Raw genomic sequence first — 25,000 nt, 5'->3', positions numbered from 1 at the left:
GCGTCTGGTCTCGCCAGGAGCCACAACATCAAAGAGTCAGACAGCCAGTGAAGGCAGCGCTCTCCCTCACTACTAATGGACACGAGGAACTGTAAGGCCTTCATGTATCTCAGAGCAGAGTGTGTGTGAGTGTGTGTGAGTGTGTGTGTATATATTAAGCTAATCAGCTGGTGAGAATTGAACATGTTCTGTCCATTCTATTAGATGGCCAACTCAACATAAGATATGTAATACATACAATTAAATTAAGTTCCATTACATTAAATATAAAATTAAAATAATATAGAAAAATATGTAATAAAATCTACAAAGCACTTAACATGGTTTGGTTTAATAAAATATAATGTACTTGCTTTTCTGAGTTTGTATCTTCATGGTTCATTTCACATAATTGTACTAATTTGAGTTTTCTTTTCTTTCCCTTGAGCTCTCCATTAACCCCACTTTCATGTATTTCACTTGGGAATATGTATTGTTCTGAACATGATAATCTGGCGGAATTGTTTTTTTGCATTCACTTCAATCCTTCAGCATGATTTACAGGAAGTAGTAGTTGATCAAAGCTGCATTAAAAAGTTGTAATTTCTGTACTGGCATTATAAAAACCTTTAGAACTGTGTCCATCTCATTCTTATCTGCCATTTTTCTGCCATGACCTCACACGTCAGAGAAGGTGGGGGCAAAAGCAAACACCAGGATCCAGGCTGTGAGTAAATGGCAACACTGGGCTTTCTGGCTTCTTATTTGAGCATTTTAAGAACCAACAGAAAGATATTTTCAAAGACTGTTTCGACTCATCTGAACCTAAAACAAGCAAGGAGCAAAAACACACACTTTGCTATGACCTGGTCAATTTAGAGAGAACAAGCAGGACTTCTACTTAGAATTCAAGTGTGTGGAGAGAAATGATATAACAGGGTGGCCCTGTGTGTGTGTGTGTGTGGTGTGTGTGTGTGTGTGTGTGTGTGTGTGTGTGTGTGTGTGTGTGTGTGTGTGTTGCAGCCTTTTATATCTCCTTTCCCAGGAAATTGAGTAGGCTGTTCTCATCACACACGCACACGCGCGCGCGCGCACACACACACACCACACACACACCACACACACACACACACACCACACACACACATACACACACACACACACACACACACACGATACATTCAGTGATGGAGAAATATGGAGGCTCATAGTGGACATAATGTGGCTTCATAATATCCCCCCTGACACAGGAAATAGCCAGAGGTCTGGGACTGAGTTAGTGCATGTGTGTGTGTGTGTGTGTGTGTGTGTGTGTGTGTGTGTGTGTGTGTGTGTGTGTGTGTGTGTGTGTGTGTGTGTGTGTGTGTGTGTGTGTGTCTGTGAGGAGAAATACCCATCAGAGGAAATAATGAATCGCACTGCAGCTTTTCAGAGAACTGAGGGATCAATAACTTTAAGTCATTTCAATATTGTAAGTAAAATGTATTATAAATCAAAGAAAAAGTTGAATTTTTTCCTTACGATTCAAACTTAATTTTCTGACATTGTTGCTTTTATATATAATATACAAAATAAATAAAAATAATACATGTATCTGCCTCTAATGAATTTATAGAAAAAGCTATTATTATTCCAAATCTATTTTAAACGTTACATGTGTTCATGCAGATTCCCACCTCAATGTGTGTCAGTGTGTGTGTGTGTGTGTGTGTGTGTGTGTGTGTGTGTGTGTGTGTGTCTGTCTGCTTTCCCCATCTGTGCAAGTGAGTAACAAGGTGGTGTGTGTCGACACACGTGAGAACCGTCACAAGTGTGTGTTCACGTAGTGTGTGTGATACATGTGTGTGGGTGTGTAATTGTGATTGTGTGCAGGTTTTCAGGCCAGAGAACAAAAAAAAATCTCCACAGGTGACGGTTCTTTACGAGTCTCTTCCACACTCGTTTTATTAGCCTCCCATTTTCCTTTCAACCACCAGCACTTTTTTTTTTAAATGCTTCTTCTGGCAAAGTCACCATTCCACCATCCCCCTTCTCCTTTTCACCAATATCCTTTGATTTAATTACTGCCACATGCTGCCGACTGCCAGCGATTGTTAGCGAGAGAACTGCCCCAACAGAGTCACTCCTGACACGCCGAACAGGCAAATACGCGGGAAAACACACACAAAAACAACACAGTGAGGACTGGTTATGAGCAAGCACAAAAAAAGAAGCACAAAAAGCTCCTTACAACTTGATCAGGGATCATGAAAGGCCATGTCGCGGCCCTGGGAGTATTGACGAGATCGACAAGATCGACAAGATCTACTAGATACTGCTAATCCTATCACCACTACAAGCAACAGTTACAAGCTACAAAACAGCCACAAGCTACGCTACAAGCCACAAGCCACAAGCTACGCTAGCCGCAAGCTAGTCTGCACAAGCTACGCTACAAGCTACGCTGAAAGCTGTAAGTAAGCCACAGAACATCAAGAGAAAACATCATGCCTGGAGATAGACACAAAGGACGATGCCGTAAACGAGGGACCCCCTCAAGACCGGCATTGACAGTCATATTTGTGAACATTGTGGCTGAACCACATCTAACCAAGCCCTGTAACTGACTGCCTTGTGGACACGATAAGAAGAAGACAACTTGATCCTAATGTTCTTTATTTTAATTTACATCAACAACACAAATGACTTAGGAACAGAAGTTGTGGGTCAACTAAATTAGCAACCAATGCTAAATGCAGCAAAAACAACAATATCCAATATTTCGTTTTCTACTTCCTTCAAGATACAGTAGGCCTATGTATTCAGAAGATGAAATAGTTGTCGGTTATTTGGGATTTCTGCTTGAATATTGTGGTTTTTGAGCTCAAAGATATGGAAATTAGAGTTGACCCGAGCGTTATCTTCGAAACACACTCGTAAACACACAAACATGCAAGCACATTGAGAAATCTGGATCTAAAGATTTTTATACCCAAACAAACTTTTTTTCCAATATGTCTTTTCCTATTGTTCCTGAAACTGAGGAGAACGAACACAAAATAATGTGTGTCCTAAAGGAGAGTTGTGTACTCTGTCCTTCTGCCACTTTCGTTGTGTTGTGATGTTGGAGGTCAAAGGTTTAAACACCTGCAGCTGATGAAGATCCAGGGTATTGCAAAGACACAATGGAAAACCAGAGGCTGGGTTGATCACTAATTCGAACCTACACCATGCACTGAAAGCGACTGATAAATAAATAAAGAGAGTAAGAAAGATTGTTCTTTGTAGCAGGAGACAACAGGAAGTTAGACAAGAAGAAGAGAGGCAACAAGAGAAAACTCCCGGCAGAGGTAAAGAGTTGGTGTTGAGCCAGTTGGCTGTCTGACAGCTCATTAAGTGCTTTTATAAATAATGAATTGATGTAGTAATTAACAAGACTCTCAAACTTTCAGTGCGACAGAGAGAGAGAATATTTGTGTGGGAGCCCGTCAAAGATTGTCACACACACACACACACACACACACACACACACACACACACACACACACACACACACACACACACACACACACACACACACACACACACACACACACACACACACACACACACACACACACACACACACACACCACACACACACACACACACACACACACACACACACACACACACACACACACACACACACACACACACACACACACACACACACACACACACACACACACGAACACAAATTCTACATTACCCGTTACTGTTTTGCTCAAGGGCGCTATAGACTTGGTTGCACACCAACAGATTGACGGCAAGGTTCAAGTTGATAATATTTTGAACTTTGAGTGGAGATGGAAAGGATAGAGAACGCTTCTATGTATCTGGCCTATTATTTGGATTTTTATTATTTTCTTTTGCCTTTAACAGTCCAAATATCAGGTGATAAATAATCCAGTTCCACCCTGATTTGAATCGCAAACAATGACTTACAGAGAACTGACCCTTGAACCCTGATCATATCTTCCAATTTTTGAAAATCTAGCAAATCTAACAAGTGAATCAGCCCATATTTGACTCTTCCTGTGTAGTTTACTGGGGATTACAAGGTCAATGTTTCTATAGGTGAAAAGTAATAGAAGTATCTGTATCGGTTCTTCCTTGGTCCATGCTACACCCTTCCACTAACTTTCATGAAAATCCATTTTCCGTTAGCCTGCTCAAAAACAGACAAGAAAACCATCACGCCAAACCGAAAACATTATCTTCTTTGATGAGGTATTAAAACATCTACAGAAAGAAAATTGGTAATCCAGTGGGTCCACAATAAACAAAGCAATGCTTACTTAGCTGTTTGAGCAGTTCAACCAACGTCCTTTCCAGACTGATTGATTAGACCGATTTCAAAGGCATTCATTTAATCGTTCACATAAAAAAAAAGAAGTAAGAAGAAAGTATTTTTGCCTTCATCTTGGGCCCTCGTGACCTGTTTGAGGACTACGACCCCCAGTTTGTGAGCCACTGTTCTAAGAACCGGAGCCAGGATTTATAACTACAAAGGCAAATAAATCCAAAGAAAAATCACCTGCTGGTATTCATCATGTGAAAAAGATGTAGAAGAAGAAAAAAATTCGCCGAAAAACCACAAAGAGAGGAAGATAAGGAGAGCGGCGAGCATTATGATTGGTTGTTTGTTGCCGCCATGACACATACACTCGTCACACACACACACACAATTACAAACGTGTTCTCTCAGATGGCATGGTGGCAGCCGGCCCGACAGCCAATCAAAACACCCGTTGCAGGGCAAGCGGCCAATGAGACCTCTGCTCTCTGCGGCAGCCAAGCTGTCAGGGTGAGAACAAGAGTGTAGGAGGCGTGTGTGTGTGTGTGTGTGTGTGTGTGTGTGTGTGTGTGTGTGTGTGTGTGTGTGTGTGTGTGTGTGTGTGTGTGTGTGTGTGTGTCTGTAGTTGTGTGTAAGTGTGTATGAGTAAACTCCTCGCACACATATTGGATGATTAAAAATGTTGGATAGATATTTAGAAATGTTTTTTTTTACTTTTCAAATAGCAAAACAATGATAGTTTTAAAAGATTATTTTTGTCATTTCTGTTTTTATTTATCTGATTTAAAAATGACTCTTACATTTTGATCACAATATATAATATCTGTATAAATGAATGGTTAGGCAGTTATATATTTTTCCGTAAAAAATGTATGGACTTTTTCTGTTTGATCTTTTGCAACTTGGCAGTCGTCCACACTCAACCTGTTCTCCCAAATGAAGCTTCATAAATAAATAATTACTGTGTAAATAAATTAAACTGATGACACATACAGTCATGATGAAGGTCATGAGCCGAACACGTTAGCGTCACCTTGAATACACAGGGCATCCGGCCCGCTGAGCTGCAGTAAACAAGTGACTCTGCTGTAAAACACTGACAGGTGGGGGGAAAGAGAAGACAAATAAGCCTTTGGAAGTTTATATTGTCAACAAGTCTGACTGTGTTGTGGTGAAATATGATGTTAGTAGGTAGGATGGGTCTTGCGTGTATTCACCATATACCCCCTGGTCTAAGATGGCTGCCGTGGCATTTGATTCAGATTTGTAGGACTCTAGAAAGTTGAAGCCGTACAACACGGCCGACGTCACCACAATGCTGGGTCGCAGGGACCCCGTTGCTAAGGCAACACGCCGGCAGGCACCTAAACCGAGCCAAAAGCTAAGATGGCTGCCGTGCCATGTTAATTATTGAAGAGGGTGCAGACGGAGAGTGGGGAGCAGCGAGCACTGCTGCCGGTTGGAGGCTGGGTCACAGTTAACCCGTTTCCAAGGCGATGCAAGCTGGCGACGGGCGCCCGGGTCTCAATCACCACAGCAACGTAACGTAGCAACTGTACCCACGCTAAAACAAAACTCCAAATACTAAGATGGCCGCCACAGGAAGTGAGTGACTATTCATGCCATATACTTTAAGCTACATATCATTTCTTCACTGGATTTATCTGATTACATTAAACATAATTTATTATATTATAAAACTAAAAATATCTTAAAACCAAACTTAAGGCTTTTAAAATGTTTAACGCAAAACAAAACTTTACTTAATTGGATAGTACCACATTGCAGTGTTCTGGAATAAAAAATATGATCAGATATCATCATAATTATCAGATTTATTAAAAAGTCATAGCTATGAATTCTTTTTTAAATATCATTAAAAAATGTGTGCAAAGGCAAATTTAAATCCTGTGTTGAAATACTAAATGGTAACTAACATGTTTTTTGTACTTTTTAAGCATTGTCATATAAAAATAACTGAGCAAGCTACTGTACAACCACTAATGTTTGGTGTTGGGGTCAAAGCCATCGTGAGTTTTAATCAGTCACATAATAACATGTCCGGCTCAGAGTCAGCTTTAAAATCAGTAAAAATACACATTTTTTCATGATTGTTTTCCAGTAAAAGCGGAGTACAGCCACATTTAAAGAGAGGGGTTTAAAGCATTAAACGCATACATTAACACACTTAATCCTTATCTTCCTCATTTTGGCTTGCAGGGATGTTAACCCCTTGACCTCTTCCTGCTGAGAGAGGCGGTGCAGCCATTAGACAGATCTGGCCGCTCCATTACATCACCAGATTTCTTTAAACCAACTTCCTACCGTGTTTATCTAGATGATATTTGAAGGTATTTCACATCAGTTTGTTGTTGTTGACAGGCAAGGTTGTGTGAAGCTGAGAACTGCATTAAACACTGAGTGGAGCATTGAGTGAAAACATGTGTTTCTATTAAATGTTGAGAGCTATCGATTGATATGACTGTGATGACAGAAACCTGCAGAGATCCAAACCCTAACCCGAACCCTAACTGAGCATGCTTTTGCTTGAAGAAGCATGGAAGTGAAGTAAATGTTTCTGCATGGACATTTAGTGGGAATGTCACGCTAAGGCTTTTAACAACAACATACTTTAAAACCGAATCAAAGTGGCCAAAAACATGAAAAGAAAAATGATGGAAAACAATGAAATAACAAATGCAAGCTGAACCGTCAGTGTCCTACAGATGGGACCCGGTCGGTCAGCAGGAAAGCTGTTTTTATCATCTGATCTAAATGTGTGCATCCATTTTCTGCAAAGCTTAATCACAGTGCCCAGTTTAAAACACTTTACTTCTGTTTGATCGCAGTACAAATTCACTCAGAGTCAAATTCAAGCTAATATTTTCGGGGGATGTTACATCAGTAAATAGAAGCCAGAGGATGCAGAGCGCTTGATGCCATTAACTCTCCAGAGATGTTACGGCTTCAGAGGTTGTTCCAAGAACCTGACAGTGTAAATCAAGCCAATCTAAACCGGTTCAAAAGGGGCGGACGGACCCTCTCAACATCTGATTCTGATCCCGTTCAGTCTTGTGATCCATCACAATGTTAATAGGGATTAAATGGGCCTCCTGTGTGAATTGACTCAATACAATACCTCTATATAATACCCTTTGTCATCGGGCTGCCTATGACCAGAACACAATGAATGTATGAAAGCAGAAAACATACAACTACAATGGTGGACAGGACATGCTACCTACCGATGATTGAGCTATTTTTGGTGTCTTTCCAACGGCAAAAGTAACGTGTTGTCCTCAGAGGATAGACCTTTGACATTTACGTAATATTAATTGGACTGGATTTCATTACAAAAGTTACATTCCCAGTGCAATTACCCTTAGCGTGGTGGTACAAAAACCGTTAGAGTTCTTTATCCTATCTTATTCGTCCAATACCTATCATTTGAATGGAAGCTTTCAGTCATATAGAATGGCACCAATGTCTCTCCTTTAACACAAAACACAAATAATGTGTTTCCGTCACAGGTGTGAACCATTAGCTATACTTTGGAAAGCCCTGGTGGCCATTTGGCACGCTGAAATGCCAGCTCTGTGATTAGCCTTCACCACAGACTGAATTGGTTGTAGTTTCTAGGGTTGTGGGCCAATCAAACGTCACATTGAATATCAGAATGCTTGTGGTGATAGACTGCGGGCAAAACCAGGCAAATATAATCAGGTCTGGTTACAAACAGGCTCAACATGCAGCTTGTGTTTGTCTGAAGGAGTGTCAAGACTTGCAGTTGATTCCTATAAGGTATCGAATACCGATGGTGGCACTCGCCAACTATATTACATCCCCTCGAAACCACAACCAAACACGTGGTGCAACTAACAGCATTTAAAAATCACACTTGGACTGCTTTCCCTTATCTATTATTCCGCTATCTCAACACAACTCTTCCGATCATAAGTACTGACAGTAATCAAATCAATCAGATATTAATTCCCCGTCTCAGCCTGAACCTGTGACCCCGCAAGAACCACCACAGAAGAAGAAAACCGTTTTCGAGCAGCAGTGTGGGACGCAGTAAGAGGCTGTAAGAGCCTCTAATAGCGAACATATGGAAGCTCGCTGGTTGGCAGCAACACAATCAGGAATACATTATTTGGCCCACACTGGAATAATAAAGGAGCGAGATCAAAGAGCTGATTACTTCAGCACTGCGGAGTTGCAGGACTCTTTCTGTTTGTTCTTTCTTTATGTCGTTCCTTTATTTCACTTTGTTGTCTTCATTCTTTCTTTCTTCCTCTTTTTCTGTCTTTCCTTTTTATTCTTTTTTCTAAGACCAGGTATAGCCCCCCTATTTTGAATGGGCACCAAGTGGAAGCTGGGTAGCATCTATCATCATGTCTATTGCTGTGTGTGTGTGTGTGTGTGTGTGTGTGTGTGTGTGTGTGTGTGTGGTGTGTGTGGTGTGTGTGTGTGTGTGTGTGTGTGTGTGTGTTGTGTGTGTGTGTGTGTGTGTGTGTGTGTGTGTGTGTGTGTGTGTGTGTGAGAGAGAGAGAGAGAGAGAGAGAGAGTGATGCTGCTGGCTGGAGACGCATTTGAGTACAACAGCCGCATAAAACAAATCTCGATGGATAGAGAGTGAAAACAGACAGCGCCTGTACAAGCTTTTCATAGATAGATATGAATAAAAGGGCTTTGTGATTTCACAACGAGCAAAACACAGATCAAAATACGGAATTTCATAATAAAAATGTAGTCGACGAAGGTTTTGGAAATCGCCAAATGTGGATGCAATTTACAAACATGGAAGCCTTGCACACATGGGACCTGGTCACTAAGAGTGGTATATTTGTTTTATAACAGTAGTGTAGTACATTCTGGATATAAAATAGTGCAATATTGTGTTACATCAAATATATTGGTATTCATTCCATATATTTTAAATTTTTTCTTATTCAACTGATATTGTATTTATCCACCAGCACTGGTGACACTATGAGCTTGAATTGTGACACACATAATTCAGAACGAATATAACATAAAACCCAGAATTGGGGAAAAGAATAATATAGAAAAAATGCAATGGCTTTCATAGGGCCCGATAAGAAAGGTTGATATCATGTGTGTTTTAAAGCTTAATCTTCTCATTTAAATTCCTCTCTTTCACCCGTATTTCTACATTGCCCATACAGAAAAAAAATAGTCACGAACATTAATACAGTAACAGCAGGATGGAGCTCCAAACTGCATGTTAGTGTGTGTGTGTGTGTGTGTGTGTGTGTGTGTGTGTGTGTGTGTGTGTGTGTGTGTGTGTGTGTGTGTATTTGTGTGTGTGTGTGTGTGTATGTGTGACCTATTTGCATGCAGCATGGCAGTGCAGGACAAAATGGGACTCAGACCAGTGGTCCCCTTAGAGTGGCACACTGGGAATCTGTGTGTACGTGTGTGTGTGTGTGTGTGTGTGTGTGTGTGTGTCGGCCTATTCTCGACAGAAACTTGCCCACTTCACACAAAGAAATGTATCACTTGTTTTTCAAAATAAAAATAGTTTGTTTTTCATTATTTCATGTATACACTGTCAGTCAGTCTAACTCGGAACGAGGCACTCGTACTGCAGGTTCAACTCTGCCGGTAATAGCAGTGTGATATGCCTTGATATTATTAAAACAGATCTCTAGAAAATGTCCACTGAATGCCACATTACTGACTTTGAAGTGCACACACCTGAAGGCAGCTTAGCTAGGGTTGCACAATCTCAGTATTTGGTAAAGGACAAACATGTGGAAATATAATTGGGAATGAAGAGCTGTTCTGCAGAGAAGTGAATAATGATTAAACAAAAGGATAATTCCCACTAATATCTAAAATCGTAATAGCAATATGTGTTAAAATAATCACAATTTGTTTTGTTTCTATAAATTGTGCAGCCCTACATTTAACCAGCACCAAACACACCTTATCCACCCCTCTGACTGAGCACAGAGTGGTACGATCCTCACTAACACTGCCAGTGCCACTGAAGCTAAACAGCTAACAGAGTGTGTGTGTGTGTGTGTGTGTGTGTGTGTGTGTGTGTGTGTGTGTGTGTGTGTGTGTGTGTGTGTGTGTTTTAGCAGCCTGAGCTCAAACACACCTCTAGCTGCATCCCGCTCCACTGTGCTGCATTGTGTGGCAGTTGTGTTGTCTTGTTGTTGTTTAGAGTGTGACAGCTGTCCGGTGTTAATCAGTGATTAGTGCCCAGCAAAATGACAACAGCCCCATTTTCCACTTTGATAATGAATACTTAGGTTTTATGTGTGTGTGTAGGTGTGTGTGTGTGTGTGTGTGGGGGGGGGGTTCCACTTTGAACAAGTGTGTCAGCCAGTTTAAAATGGTGTCACACACATTTAACACACACATATACACAACTTGTCTTGATTCTCTCTCCAGAAACGTTAAGTTACTTAAGCTTTTCTTTTGCTGTGAAGCTTCTGCGTAGTATGAGAATAGGCTTTAGCACACACACAGAGTACAGAAGATCGGCCAATGACAATCACCGCTGACAGGACAGCAGCGAGAGTCTGTCGGAGAAACCAACATTCTCCTAAACACACAAGAACCACGTAGGACACACAATCACAGCACACAGATGTAAGAGCTGGAGTAATAATGTATCACAGTACGGGACATAAAACCCCAGCGGGGGGGGGGGGGGGGTTGTTATGCTTTATGAAATTGAAGCAGTGTGAGTAAAACTCAAAGCAAAGCACTGACTTAATCCTGAGCTGCAAACACTTCCTTCTGAGCATCAAGAGTTTTAAGTTACATAAATCATTTTCTTTCAAGTTATTATCCCACAAGCTAACGTAGCTAAATTGGTAAGAGTAGTGTAGTCGTAGGAGCAATCCACAACGTAGCATGTTGATGTATGGCCTTCCTAATGTCAGAGTCGAGCATGACGGAAGCACATTCATTGGATTATTAACTAACACCAACGCTTGCTTATTCCAAGGTGTCCACATTACTCAGTCTCTTCAACAAGTAACGCAAAGCTCAGCCTCTCAATTATTGTGAACTTTAGTGTTTTATTATATTGAACATGTTGACATATGAAAGTGTATGGGTGGATTTTATCATACAAGCTAATATAGCTAACTTGAGCATTAACTAGTACTAGCCTCAGCAGGTAACAAATATAACACATATCTGATTAAACAGTATGGTATAATTATTAAGTGATTTGGATCTGTTCAAAACATCTCGGGTTCTTTATATGCTTTAGTGTTTTGGTAATAACCTCTTTGGTGGTTAGCTAGCATTAGCTTTATCGATCCATTGTCCAACAAGCTATTCAGATGTGCCAACTAACAAGACATCATCTCGTCCAATATTAACAACATTCAAAGTTCTTCATCTGCCCCTTGTACAAACTTTCATTAAGTTTAAACCAGACATTATTTCTCCCATGTAAAGTACTTAGCAGCAGGGTATGTTAGCATTGGCTTTGACCACAAACATAGCTAACAAGCTAATCCGATGTGCTAACTAGCCAGACTGTCGACAATTTGATCAGTTATCAGTAACCAGTTGCAAAACTGACAAAAGGAAGGAAATTAGCCATGTTACCAAAACAGTCCAATCCGCAGATACAAAATGCAAAGTTTTTTAACTGCCCTTGCTACACATTCCATTAAGTTGAGTACAAAATGGGTTAATTTGATTTTGCGTCATAACATACTTTGCGGTTAGCCTACCATGAACTTAAACCACATCCATTGTCTCACAAGCTAATGAATGTGCCAACGTACAATAATTATCTGACAGTTTGCAGTTCCCACACAGGCAAAAAGGGAAGGAAAAGAGCCTTTTCACCCAAAAATCTGCAGGTGACATTCACTTGCACCAGTACTGGAGAAATCCACAGTATGGCTGCCAGACGGCTGGTCACTGAGCCATCAGCTGAAAGGCCTCTGCACTGTGATGGTGTGTTGGATCTCCAGCAACATGCATGAACCTTCATCCACTGCTGCCTGTCCCCATCTGCAGGCTGACCTTGATGTTCAGGTTGATCGGGCTGGCACACGCACACGCACACGCCACACACAACACACACAACACACACACACCACACACACACACACACACCACACACCACAACACGACTCAATAGCAAAAGAGCGTCCTCTTCCATGGACAGGTTGGACAAAGCCAGCCCAGCTATTCTGCTCAGTCCACCTTCCCTTATGGGACACACACACATAACTCACCGTGTGACTGTGTGTGTGTGTGTGGCGTGTGTGTGTGTGTGTGTGTGTGTGTGTGGTGTGTGTGTGTGTGTGTGTGTGTGTGTGTGTGTGTGTGTGGTGTGTGTGTTGATATGCATGCACATCACTCTGGCAGCTGTGTTTTTTGGACATTAAAGCCAAGGGTTCTAGAGACAGAGAGAGGAAAAAGTGAGCAGGTCTCTGATGCACGACCTGAATATTATCATTAAATCTCTCTTTTGACAAATTCCCGTTGCATTCTGGGACATTAACGCTGGTCGGAAAGATCAATGTGAAGCAATGCCAGTATAGAGTTCGGAACTGTAAATAACGTGACGCAAATATATCAGGCAGGAATATGTTATCAATTACATTTCGTGTTTTTTACTGTAAATTCGAAATTATTTTCATAATTTGTAAATATGTCTTGAATTAAATTGTCTATTGATAAAAAGGAAAGTATTTTAATAAAGGTTCTCGGCGCCAAACTCCATAAAACCTGTTGAAAAAATAATATGAAAGACCCACATGTGTTTGTACCTCTGATAACCGACGACACGTGATCTAAAGGTCATGGCCGTGTTTCGACACACATTGACCCTGAAACAAAACCGCACACTAAATAAATACATTCATCGAGGATAATATTAAATAAACGTTTCGCCCATGAAGCTACAAACTACAAGTAAAAAATACACAATAACATACAGATGAATTAAAGTAATCTCCCGCCTTTTAAGCGAGATAACACAAGATAACGTTTCTATCAGCGACGCACCCGCTCTCCATCAGCCGCGCTGACACGGGACAGCTGTGACATCACTGACGCTGATTACCCTCACATACATTAGTAATGGAGAGCGGACTATACAAGACAAATGGCTGATATGTGACTGAATGTTACAATAAAAGTGTGTGTGTGAGAGGGTGTGTGTGTGTGTGTGTGTGTCAGCCACTCTTTGTGTATCAGTGTGTGTATCAGCGGCATCAGTGTCAGATAATCTGATGTAGGAGGATTAAATGTAAGCCTGAATAGTGTGTCAGGCGGTTACCGGACCACACACACACACACACACACACACACACACACACACACACACACACACACACACACACACACACCACACACACACACACACACACACACCACACACACACACACACACACACACACACACACACACACCACACACCACACACACACACACACACCGACCCACTGACAGGGCAAGTACTTTGTGCACACATTGTTATAAATACTATACCAACAAGATTCACAAGAGTATATGAAAGTACTCAGAGACACACAAGTAACACACACGAAGGGGAGCCGCGAGTGCAGAAGGGAAGACAAAGGCAACACAACACACACACCACACACACCACACACACACACACACACACACACCACACACACACACACACACACACAACACACACACACACACACACACACACACACATCACACACACACACACACACACACACACACCCACACACACACACACACACACACACACACACACACACAATATACACATTTAAAAACTGAAATAACACAGAAGTGAGAAAACACACTCATTGATGAAAGACGTACATTCTTCAGCATTACAATAAGAAAAAATGAAGAAACACAAATATGTAGGAGCGTATTGAAACACACAACACACACACACACACATATAGCACCGGGTCAACATGTGTGCAATGTACACAAAAGGAGGGACACAAGAGCACACACACACGTACACACAAAGAAGCAATACATTTGGCTTTTTTGTTGTTGTTCAAACGGAATAACTCAAGCAGATGGAGATACAGGCCTACACACACACACACACACACACACACACACACACACACACACACACAACACACACACACACACACACACACACACACACACACACACACACAACACACACACACACACACACACACACACCACACACACACACACACACACACACCACACACACCCAATGCGTCTATTTATAAAGTTATAATTGCATAACACGCTGTGCTCTAATTCCAGCCTACTGAGCACACAGGATGTCCACACACACGCACACACACACACACACACACACACACACACACACACACACACACACTGCTCCTAAACGGGACAAAGTGCACTTGAATGTGTGAAAAGCACACTCTCTAAATGCTCGCATATGAAACGATGTAAAGGAGAAATAATATCACACACACACACACACACACACACACACACACACACACACACACACACCACACACACACACACCACACACACACACACACACACACACACACACACACACACACACACACACACACACACACACACACACACACACACACACACACACACACACACCACACACAGTCTCTCTCTCCGAGGACAACAGTGTCAATACACTGTACACCCTATTTGCATATTTCCTGCTGCAGGCGAGAGACGCCTCCCCTCTGTAGATATTTAGGTTTTTTACTAGATGTTTAAATGTTGTCATTTAAACTGGAATTAAATAACACTTTAATCGTTTTTTAGAGGGTGTCTTTGGTTCATGGTGAAAAAGGATGCTACCAAAAAACACTCTATATCTATCTATAAAACCTTAGCAATTTAAATACCAATACTTTTTCAGTAGATTTAAATTATTAGGAGAGCTTGACCTTTGACCTCTTCACGACCGGTTGATGTGAACTGCACCAACATTACAATTAAAAAGAATGTACTCTTTCTTATGGAATAATAATATATATTTAAATATGCAATTCATTGTATAACTGAACTGAAAATCCATGTGAAAACACTTATTTTATTCTGCATTAATTTGAAAAACTAAATCTCATTAGCTTAAAAAAATGTGAATTAGAAAATAATAATTAAAATGAGTCTCATAAAAACAGAGGGCACACACTGAATACCCGAGCCCTGAATGATCTGATGGTTTAAAGTGTGTTTCCTGCTCACTGAGAGAGGGCTGCACATGTTGGCAGGCAGCTTCAGGACCCTCCTAATTAAAACTTACTGAATATTCAAACGCTGCGTTAGCATAACAATGGCCGGCTGGCCGGGCCCGCTTTAAATGAGGCCTTTTGTTTTAGCCGAGCTTTCTGCTGCCTCATTAAGCCGCTGGAGCTTAAGTTAGCGAGCCGACAGCAGCTAAACCGGAGCTCGGGCCTCGGCCCTCGCCCCTCCTGCTCTCCGCCCCCTCCCCCCCACTTTCCCCCCAAAAACTAAAAGCCCCGATTCAGCCTCCTTTCCGTTTGGTCTCGCTGGGCCGCGGCTTGCTGCGGCCTGCAGATCTGTCCGAGCCTTTCTGCCTCTTCTCTCAAACCCAACCCTCCGCCCCAGTTTCCACCCCCCCCCCCCACTTCTCTCTCAATATCACCGACCAGCCAGACTCACAACCAAACCACACCAAACACCAAGACCAGGCCATCAAAAAGCCACAAAACAAGGCCCAAGAAGACTTTATTAGACACTGAGAAAGCTGAAATGTTGACTTTAATTAAATGTATTTTCACAACAGATTACACATCATTGAATTAGCTGAGTTGAAAGCAATACTATTAAGTTAAAACAAATATATGAGGTTAAACTTAAAGTCAATGTTTCAGTTGTTTCAGTGAATATGTGTGTTTTCTGTTTCTGTCAGTGCACGTAAAAAGGCTGTGACACAGACACAGAGTGGGATGGGGGGGGGGGTAAAGTGAAGATGGAAAGGAGCTTGGCACCAGATCAAGACCGTCGGCACATTGTGCCATCCAGCAGCCGAACAAAGCGGTGCCACGCAGAGCTCTGTGGCATCAGCCTGCCGGAGAACACCGGCCCGAAGAGATACAGAGAAGGTGCGAAACTACGGGGAGAGAGCAGGTAAATGAGCAGGGATCTCTGAGCTGGTGGTGGGCAGCGCTCGGGGTCCGGATGAGGCCGGGGGGGGGGGGGGGGGGCAGAGGGCGAGTGTTGGAGCGCTCAGACAACAGAGGCTCTGTTTACAGCTGCAGAGCATCTGAACACACAGCGCTGCTCGCCACAGATTCATGTAAAACACGTCAATCTGAACATCACTACGTTTTTAACGTCTACAAAAATAAAGAACGCGTAAAGATAGATCCGATTCAAGAAGGATTAGAAAATATACTAGAAACCAATCAAAAAATATAATTTATAAAGAACTGAAGAGAGTGTTAATGCTTCACAAAATGCACCATCAAGACATTTTTGAAATATTCTTATTTAGCATTTGTTCTTACATTTAAAGACAATAATGAATTGTTAGCTTGCTGTTTTAAAACATATATATATATATATATATATATTATATATATATATATATCATTTTTAGGATGAATTCACAGCTAGCGTTTTGCGTCTGATTGATAAATCATATTAGAGAGCCTGCACTGAAAAATCTGAAACCGTTGACTTTAATTGAAGTACAATTAAATGCATTATGTTAACATATTTCACATAGCTGTATATCTGAGTTGAAAGCAATAGTATTACGTTTAAATATAAAAATAAAAGCAACAGAAATGTTGACACATAATATTTTGTAATGCTTATTCCTTTAGTAATGTTCCCTTCGTCCTCCCCTCTTTCTCCTTCCTTTCTCTTCAGCTCCCATGAAGCCACATTGAGAGTCAAAGGTGAGACAAAGGCAGTTCACTGACAGGTGGATCTGTAGGAAATCCCAGCTTTCCGTCTTCATTAAAACCTGCGACTCGCAGAGACATTCCTGTTGAGGCGAGAAAAACTGTGAAATCCATTCACCCCGCCTCACTTTACACCCTGTTTCTCAGCCTTCACTTCTCCCCCGTCTCTTAAAACACCTCCACCCTGTGACCAAGCGTTACAGGTGTGTGTGTGTGTGTGTGTGTGTGCGTGCGTGCGTGCGTGTGTGTGTGTGTGTGTGTGTGTGGAGGGGGGGGGGGGTCTCTGCAGACAGACAGGTTCACAGGAGGTCAGACAGCTTGCTCGCTTTGGATGACTTTCTCAGATGTATTTCTTTTTTTTATCCAGGTGGTATTTCATCATTTTTTTAGACATGTTGGATCTCATTGGCATCTTTTAAATTAAAATGTACAATTAAAAGACCATATATTTAATTATAGACCTTCAACTTCTTCATATTCACCGTTTGCTGCCGTTGTTTTATTTAATGGCATTACAGTGGATTAGAAATAACATAATTAATATGACAGATAAATCAAAATATTATTTGTTTCCGATGAATATTAATTTAAACATGAATGAAATGAAGGACACCTACAATGCATGTTCGAGGTTATGGCTAAATAGCAAATAAAAAAAGATATTGCAAACATAATTTTAGGCCACTAGAGAAAATATGTCCCTGCATGAAACACACAACAACCGTAAACTGCACGTGTGTCCTTCTGCATCAGAGCAAAAACAAATCAATAAATTACTATGGCTGTTCTTTTTCTAATTTGGTTAAATTAAAGACATTTGTGAAAGAAAAGGACAAACATGAACCTGCAAGCAGATTAATTTGATTTAACAGTATTTTTTTCTTTATTTAGGAATGTTTTTATGCAATAGTTCAAATACCTGAGGTGTTACCACACACACGCGCGCGCGCGCGCACACACACGCACGCACACACACACACACACCTTCATCATCACATTTCAGAAGTCTGTCCAGCTTATTTATCCAAAGCACCACGGCACTCAGCAGCAGCTACTGTCACTTTCCCCGCGCCACACACGCACCCACACACACACACACACACACACACACACACACACACACACACACACACACCACACACACACACACCACACACACACACACACACACACACACACACACACACACACACACACACACACACACACCACACACACACCACACACACACACACACACACACACACAACACACACAACAACACACACACACACACACACACACTCTTTAATTCCCTCCGATAAACAACAGCTCTTCCAAAAATAAACCCCGGCAGCATCACAGTCCTCTCGCGCTTTGACGCGCGGCGGCGACCCGCGCTGTTTGAGTTTGGTGCGTAAAAAAAGGGCACCTTCACACCTCCCCTCTCTCTCACACACACTCCCACTCTCTCTCTCTTCTGTTCTCCCCCCCCCTCTCTCTCTCCCTCCCAAGCCCTCGCGGAGGAGGACAACACGAAACAGGGATGTGATGAATGATGATGATGATGATTGATGATAGAAGATGGAAGACGAGGTGCTCCTTACCGCTTTGCCGTTGTAGTAATACATGAGTGAGCTGCCGTCATCCCGGGGATGGTGTACGCGCAATACATCGTTTCCTCTCCTCCGCAGACAGAAGAAACACTCTTTCCTCTTTCTCTCTCTCTGTTATCACGCTCCCCCCGCCCCTTCTATCTTCTCCTTCTTTCTCTTCTGGTTTTAACTTTTTCTCGGATGTGTTATGATCGCAAACTCTCGCCGCTCCTCTCGCCGCTTGCTCCTGCCTGATGCGCGTTTTTTTTCCCCGCGACAATTCCTTCAGTTGCCATTTTCCCATATGGCCGAGCCACGCGGAATATGCAAAGTAGGGAGAGAGAGAGAGAGGAGTGCCCCTCCCCTTCTCTCTCCCTCTCCCTCTCTCCCTCACACACACACACACTTTACGGCGCTCACACGGAAAATATAAGGAAAGAGAGTTTCGCCGACACTCTTTCAACTTTCCACAGAAAATCTGGAAGTCATCCCCCCCCCCCCCCCCACCCCCCTCGCGCGGTGTTTGCAGTTCTGCCCTTTGAACTGAGCCGAATATTCACTTTTTTCCATCGCTTCCTTCAACACACACTCTCCTCCTTTTTTACTCTGCTTCTCTCCTTTCTTCAAATAATTCCTTCTCCACTCCTATCCCTTTCATCGCCTAATCCCTTATTCCCCCTTCATTTTCTCTTCTTCCTCCCTTATTTCATCCCCTCATATCTCCTGTCTCCTTATTCCCTTCTTCTTCTTTCCTCTTTTTCCTTTCTCCATTCCGTGTCTTTATTTCCTGTTCCTCCTTGCTCTCTTGATTCCTCATTTCCTATTTCCAACTCTCCTCCCATCTTTCTCCCTCATTCCTCTCCCCATCTCCTTCTTCCTTGCAAATTCTCTCCCCTCATTTCCTTGTTTCCTCCTTTCCTATGTCCTCCATATTCCGCAGACGTCTCCTCTTGCTTCCCTTTTCCAATGGACGAAGAAGGGTACTCCTCACCTTCCTTCCTCCCCTGTTTTCAAATACTGTCTTGTTCCTCTCCTATTCCCTTGTTTCCTCCGCCTGTTTCTTCACTTGTTTGCACTTCCTGTCACCTTTTTTACTTTGTTCACCTGCTCTCATATCCCACTTTCTATGATATACCATTCTTCCTTATTTCCTGTTGTGTCCATCCTCCCTGTCCCCTCTGCTCTCTTGTTTCCTCATTATATATGTCATCCTCTCCTCCCTTGTTTCTTTCCCTTGTGTACATCTTCCTCTTCATTTTACGATCCCCTTATCACCTCCTCTTGCTTACCTTTCTGCTGTCTTGTTTTTTCTACTTTAATATTTCCTCTAAACTCTTTCTTCTCCTATTTTCATGTCCTGCATTATTTTGTCTCCTTCTCCTGTTTCCTCATCTCCATCCTTTCTTTCCCTCGTTCCCTCATTTCCTCCCGTCTCCTGCTTCTTTCCTTTTCCCTTCCCTTAGTCCTTGCTCCAAAATATGCTTGGTTGTATTTTTGAATTTTAAAATCAATAGTGTGTACCAAACCAATGAAAGCAACCACTTCACACACACACACACACACGCACGCACACACGCGCACACACGCACACACACACACACACACACACACACACACACACACACACACACACACACACACACACACACACACACACACACACACACACACACACACACACACACACACACACACACACACACCACACACACCACACACACACACCACACCACACACCACACACACACAACACACACACCCACGGTGCATAATGCCAACTACATTATTCTGAAGCATATGTAAACAAATCAAGCTAAAGTCACTTGTTATGATTTAAAATCGTATAAATGATAAAAGTCAAGTAAAGCAAATCATTTCATTTTCTCATTTTCCAAATATCAACCCCAAAACAACAAATATCACTTCATGCCTCGATGCATATTTCTGAAGCAGAAAGTGCAGTCATACACATTGTACTACATGTTCAAACCCAAAACTGGCCAATAGGGGGCGCCATACATACCCTAGTTGTATTGATCTGTGAGAGTGTGTGTTGAGTGTGTGTGTGTGTGTGTGTGTGTGTGAGTGTGAGTGTGTGTGTGTGTGCGTGTGTGTGTGTTGTGTGTGTGTTGTGTGTGTTGTGTGTGTGGTGTGTGGATGTGAGTGTGTGTGTGAGTGTGTGTGTGAGTGTGTGTGAGTGGTGTGTGAGTGTCCTCCTGGCACACAGTGCTGCTGAAATCACAGACAACTGGCTGCTCCTGCTTAACGTGGCCTTTTATCTAAATATAATTGTGTTAAAACAACAGCTCTGTGTGAGGAGCTGTTCGGCTGTTTATTTGCTGATGATCACAAAGTTGAATTCAAACTGGTCAGATGGTGCCGTGAAAATGAAAGACTAACTTTAAAACCCAACAGAGTCTCTATTGTAAGTCTGATTGACACGCGGGCTTGTGTACCGACACAAGGGAGGATTGGGATATGTTAGACCATTGTTTTAATAAGCTTTATGTTGGAGCTGTCGATAGCGAGGGTGGTACGGAGATTACAAAGATACATCTCGTATAAATAATAACAGTCAACATGAATAATTCCTGCTTCAGCTTCGGCTTCTCTTAGTTGTTTTAGTTTTAGGGACATCTTTGGCCTTCTCATTCGGATGAAGGAGGACTCCAGTAATTGAACAACGAACCTTTGTAAAGTTGGAGGACTCACAAAAGCCAATGTTCAACTTAAAATACGAGATATTGTGACTTTTATCCTGTGTTTGGAAAATCTCTGTGCTTGAAAATTGAGACTGCAACTGAACGCCACACAAAGTCGAAGTTTCTACATAAATGTGGGGCAAAACCATCTTCCCATATGTCAAGAAACCGCTGACTGATGTCGCACAACAGTCCAAGTTGAACACGGTAAACCATTGGCCGAGAGGCAGCGTAAAGTATATTTGCCTGGAGTGAAATAATAAAAACCCGTTGTGCATGTAAATTGATTAATTCAAGTTATCTCTGAGAAAAGTTATTTGAGAACATCTTAACATGCCAACAAAAGAGTCGAAATATTAGGGAATATACAACTTTTTCTTAATTTTGAAAATAACTGACAGTTGTAGCCAGACACACAAACAAGTAATGTATATTATGTTAATAATTTAAATCATTTTCTTTTCAAATAACACTGGTACGTACGTTTCTGTGGCAGAAAGCAAGACGTGCTTTGAGTGGTCCCATTCATATGTTTACATATTATGGTTATGTATACAGTCAAGGGTTGCCAACAGTCCAAAGAAACAAAGAACAACTAAATATGTCAAGGTCAGCCATGTTTTCACGATTGGCACCGTGCACCTGGAACTCTGGGAATCTCCTGGCAAAAGCTCCAAAAAACGCTGGATCCTACATGTCCCACAATGCAACTGTTTATTTTCATTACACCCTCCTTTCATGACCACTGCTACCAAAGTCCAGTTTCTCACACAGGCTTCACCTATTTGCCAGAAGATGACACTGACGACATCGCCATGACGCCGTCAGCTTGTTGACAGAAGTTATTAACGACAAGCTTCGAAGTCAAAATTCAAAGAAATTGTCTTTTTATAAAACTGGATTAACCTTAAAAATACAGCAGAAAATCAAAATCACGCTGAGAGAGGGATGTCGGAAAAATAAGCGAGGGGGGAGAGGGGGGGTGGGTACAAGCAGTCACTACAGACAGTGATTCAGTCGTCCACATTTCATATTAACATCGTCATCATTCATCCTATTCAAACAAATAATAGACTCCAAAACGAGCGAGCAGACCTCCCAAACCTCTCTCTCTCTCCTCTTCTTTCGGCTTTAATTTGATTAAAAAGCGAGCTGCAGGAAGGGGGGGGGGGTGCGATGCACATCTAATAAGTGGACCATCTGTCTGCAGCGCTGGCTGGCTCCCAGCATTGTACCCAACCAGACTGCATGGGGAATGAAGGGAGAGATGGAGGGATGAAGAGAGGGAGGAGAGGAGTGCAGAGGAAACTAAAATACAGAGCCCGAAAGGAGTGAGGAAAAGAAGCCGAGACAGCGTTTTCAATTCTGTCTGACGGCTGCTTGGTCAACAAACCTGCAGAGGAGACGAAGAAGAATGAAGAGCGGAGGGGGGAGGGGTGGAGGAGAGGAGGAGAGGAGGAAAGGAAAAAGGTGAGAAAAGAGGGTCGAAAGGAAGGGAGATGGAAAGTGGAGACGAAGAAGAGAAAATATGAGGAAAGTGGATCCAAATTCAATCGAGGAAGAGAAAGGAGGAAGGAGTGAGAGAGGGAAGGAGGGAGGAAAGGAGGAGATGAGTGCAGGGTGGAGGAGACAAGAGAAAGGAGGCGAGAAGAGAAAAAGGTAGAAAAGGAGGAGTGGAGAAAGAAGAGGAGAGGAGGAAAGGAAAAAGGGTAGGGGACGAGGAAGGGAAGGTGAGGAGAAGGTAATGGAGTGCAGGATGAAAGTAGGAAGGGAGAGATATGGGAAGAGGACATCAAATGAGGAAGGAGGATAGTAGAGGAGAACACATGAATAATCCCAAGGGAATAGGAAGTGACGAGGAGAAAGAAAGGATAGAGAACGGAGGACATGAAGAGTGAAGAGTTTCAAACCATTTTAGCGTGACCTTTGACCTTAAGGTGGTACAGTCTATTCCTTTGAGCTTTGCTTAAGGTGGACCAGAGACAGAAATGGGACACTGTCTGTGCTTCAACATCCTACCAAGGTCACAGGATTGAAGTTGTTCCTTTATTCCCTTTCACATCCCCTCTGGCCTTTTCCCCTTCCTCGCTATCTCCTTTCCTCTTCACTAACCACCTCTCTGTTTCCTTTCCTTCCCCATTTGCCTCCTCATTTCTCTGTCAAGTATCCTCATCTTCCTCCATTTTCCAATGCCATTGTTCTCTTCAGTCTGCTTAAGCACTTCCATTCCTCCTACGTCTTCGCTTTCCTTCTTCCTAACACTCATAATTTCCCCATTTCCTCACTTCCTCCTAGCCTCCTCGTCATCCTGCCCTTTTTCTTTTGTCTCTTTATTTGTTCTTCCTCCTCCACTTTCCCCCAACTTCAATAAAAAACCAATCATTTATCCTCCTTCCCTTCCTTGTCTTCTTCTCCCTTCGCTCCTAACATTTTATCCCTTCATCCCTAAATCCCCATCTCTCCTTCCTTCCTTCCGTCCCCTCCTCCTCCCCTCCTCCTCCTCCTCCTCCCTGGTGGTGAGATGAAAGTTAATCCTTGGTTGAATAATAATCTCACATTTCATCCTAATTTCACACCGACAGGATTTTCTCCACGTTACGACGCCCCAGTTGTTAATCTCCCTCTCTCTCTGAACTTCTATCCGTCTCAATGTCTCTCGCCCTTTCTATACATCTGTCTCTCTCTGTGTTCACTTGTTTCCTCCTCCTTCCCATCTTTCTTCCTCTCTGCTATTTCCTTTTAACTTGCTGTCCTTCACATGTTTCCTTTCCTTCTTCAGTTTCCTGTTGTTTCTGTCATGTATGCTTTCCTTCCCATTACCTTTGTTGTGATCTTCCTTTCCCCATTACTTCCTTTTCCTCTTATCTTTCGCACACACACACACACACACACACACACACACAAACACACACACACACACACACACCACACACACACACACACCACACACACACACACACACACACACACACACACCACACACACACCACACACACACACACACACACACACCCACACACACACACCCACACACACACACACACACCCCCACACACACACACACACACACACACACACCCCCCCCCCCCATCGTGAGCCTTTGATTCCGGGCATTTATTTTGCGGGACTGACTTTACAAACAAGAAAGTTCTACAGGACTGAGGATCTGAGAGTGGGCATCTACAACACACACACACACACACACACACACACACACACACCACACACACCACACACACACACACACCCACACACACACACACACCACACACACACACACAACCACACACACACACACACACACACCCACACACACACCACACACACACACCCACACACACACACACACACACACACACACACCACCTCACACACACGCACACGCACACATTATAACAGAGAAACATATAAGTGCAAATAGCACTTTTATATTATGATGTTTCATCTGCACATACAACTTTTCAAAAATATGTAAGTCATACAAATGGCAAGGAATCAACTGGGGAAGGTTCGTGGTGACTAGTCAAATTATTTGT

General features: G+C 42.5%; 1 protein-coding gene across 3 annotated transcripts in view; it reads right to left on the bottom strand.

The window, feature by feature from the left end:
* Positions 1 to 25,000, bottom strand: part of LOC117456609 (transcription factor 4-like) — a 219,015-nt gene that overhangs the window by 50,498 nt on the left and 143,517 nt on the right. Inside the window, exon 1 of one of the 3 annotated variants that reach the window (XM_034096539.2) lies at positions 18,775 to 19,160. The exons of the other annotated variants lie outside the window; for them this stretch is intronic. Within the exon in view, the coding sequence (XP_033952430.1) occupies positions 18,775 to 18,798 (24 nt within the window). The 5' untranslated portion in view covers positions 18,799 to 19,160. Of the gene's footprint in view, positions 1 to 18,774; positions 19,161 to 25,000 lie in introns of those variants that run through there. 3 annotated transcript variants of the gene reach the window in all.

This window comes from Pseudochaenichthys georgianus, chromosome 12 (assembly GCF_902827115.2).
Source record: "Pseudochaenichthys georgianus chromosome 12, fPseGeo1.2, whole genome shotgun sequence".
NCBI classification, from domain to species: Eukaryota; Metazoa; Chordata; class Actinopteri; order Perciformes; family Channichthyidae; genus Pseudochaenichthys; species Pseudochaenichthys georgianus.
The sequence above is the reverse complement of the archived record's forward strand: the minus strand, read 5'-3'. Positions and strand labels throughout refer to the sequence as shown.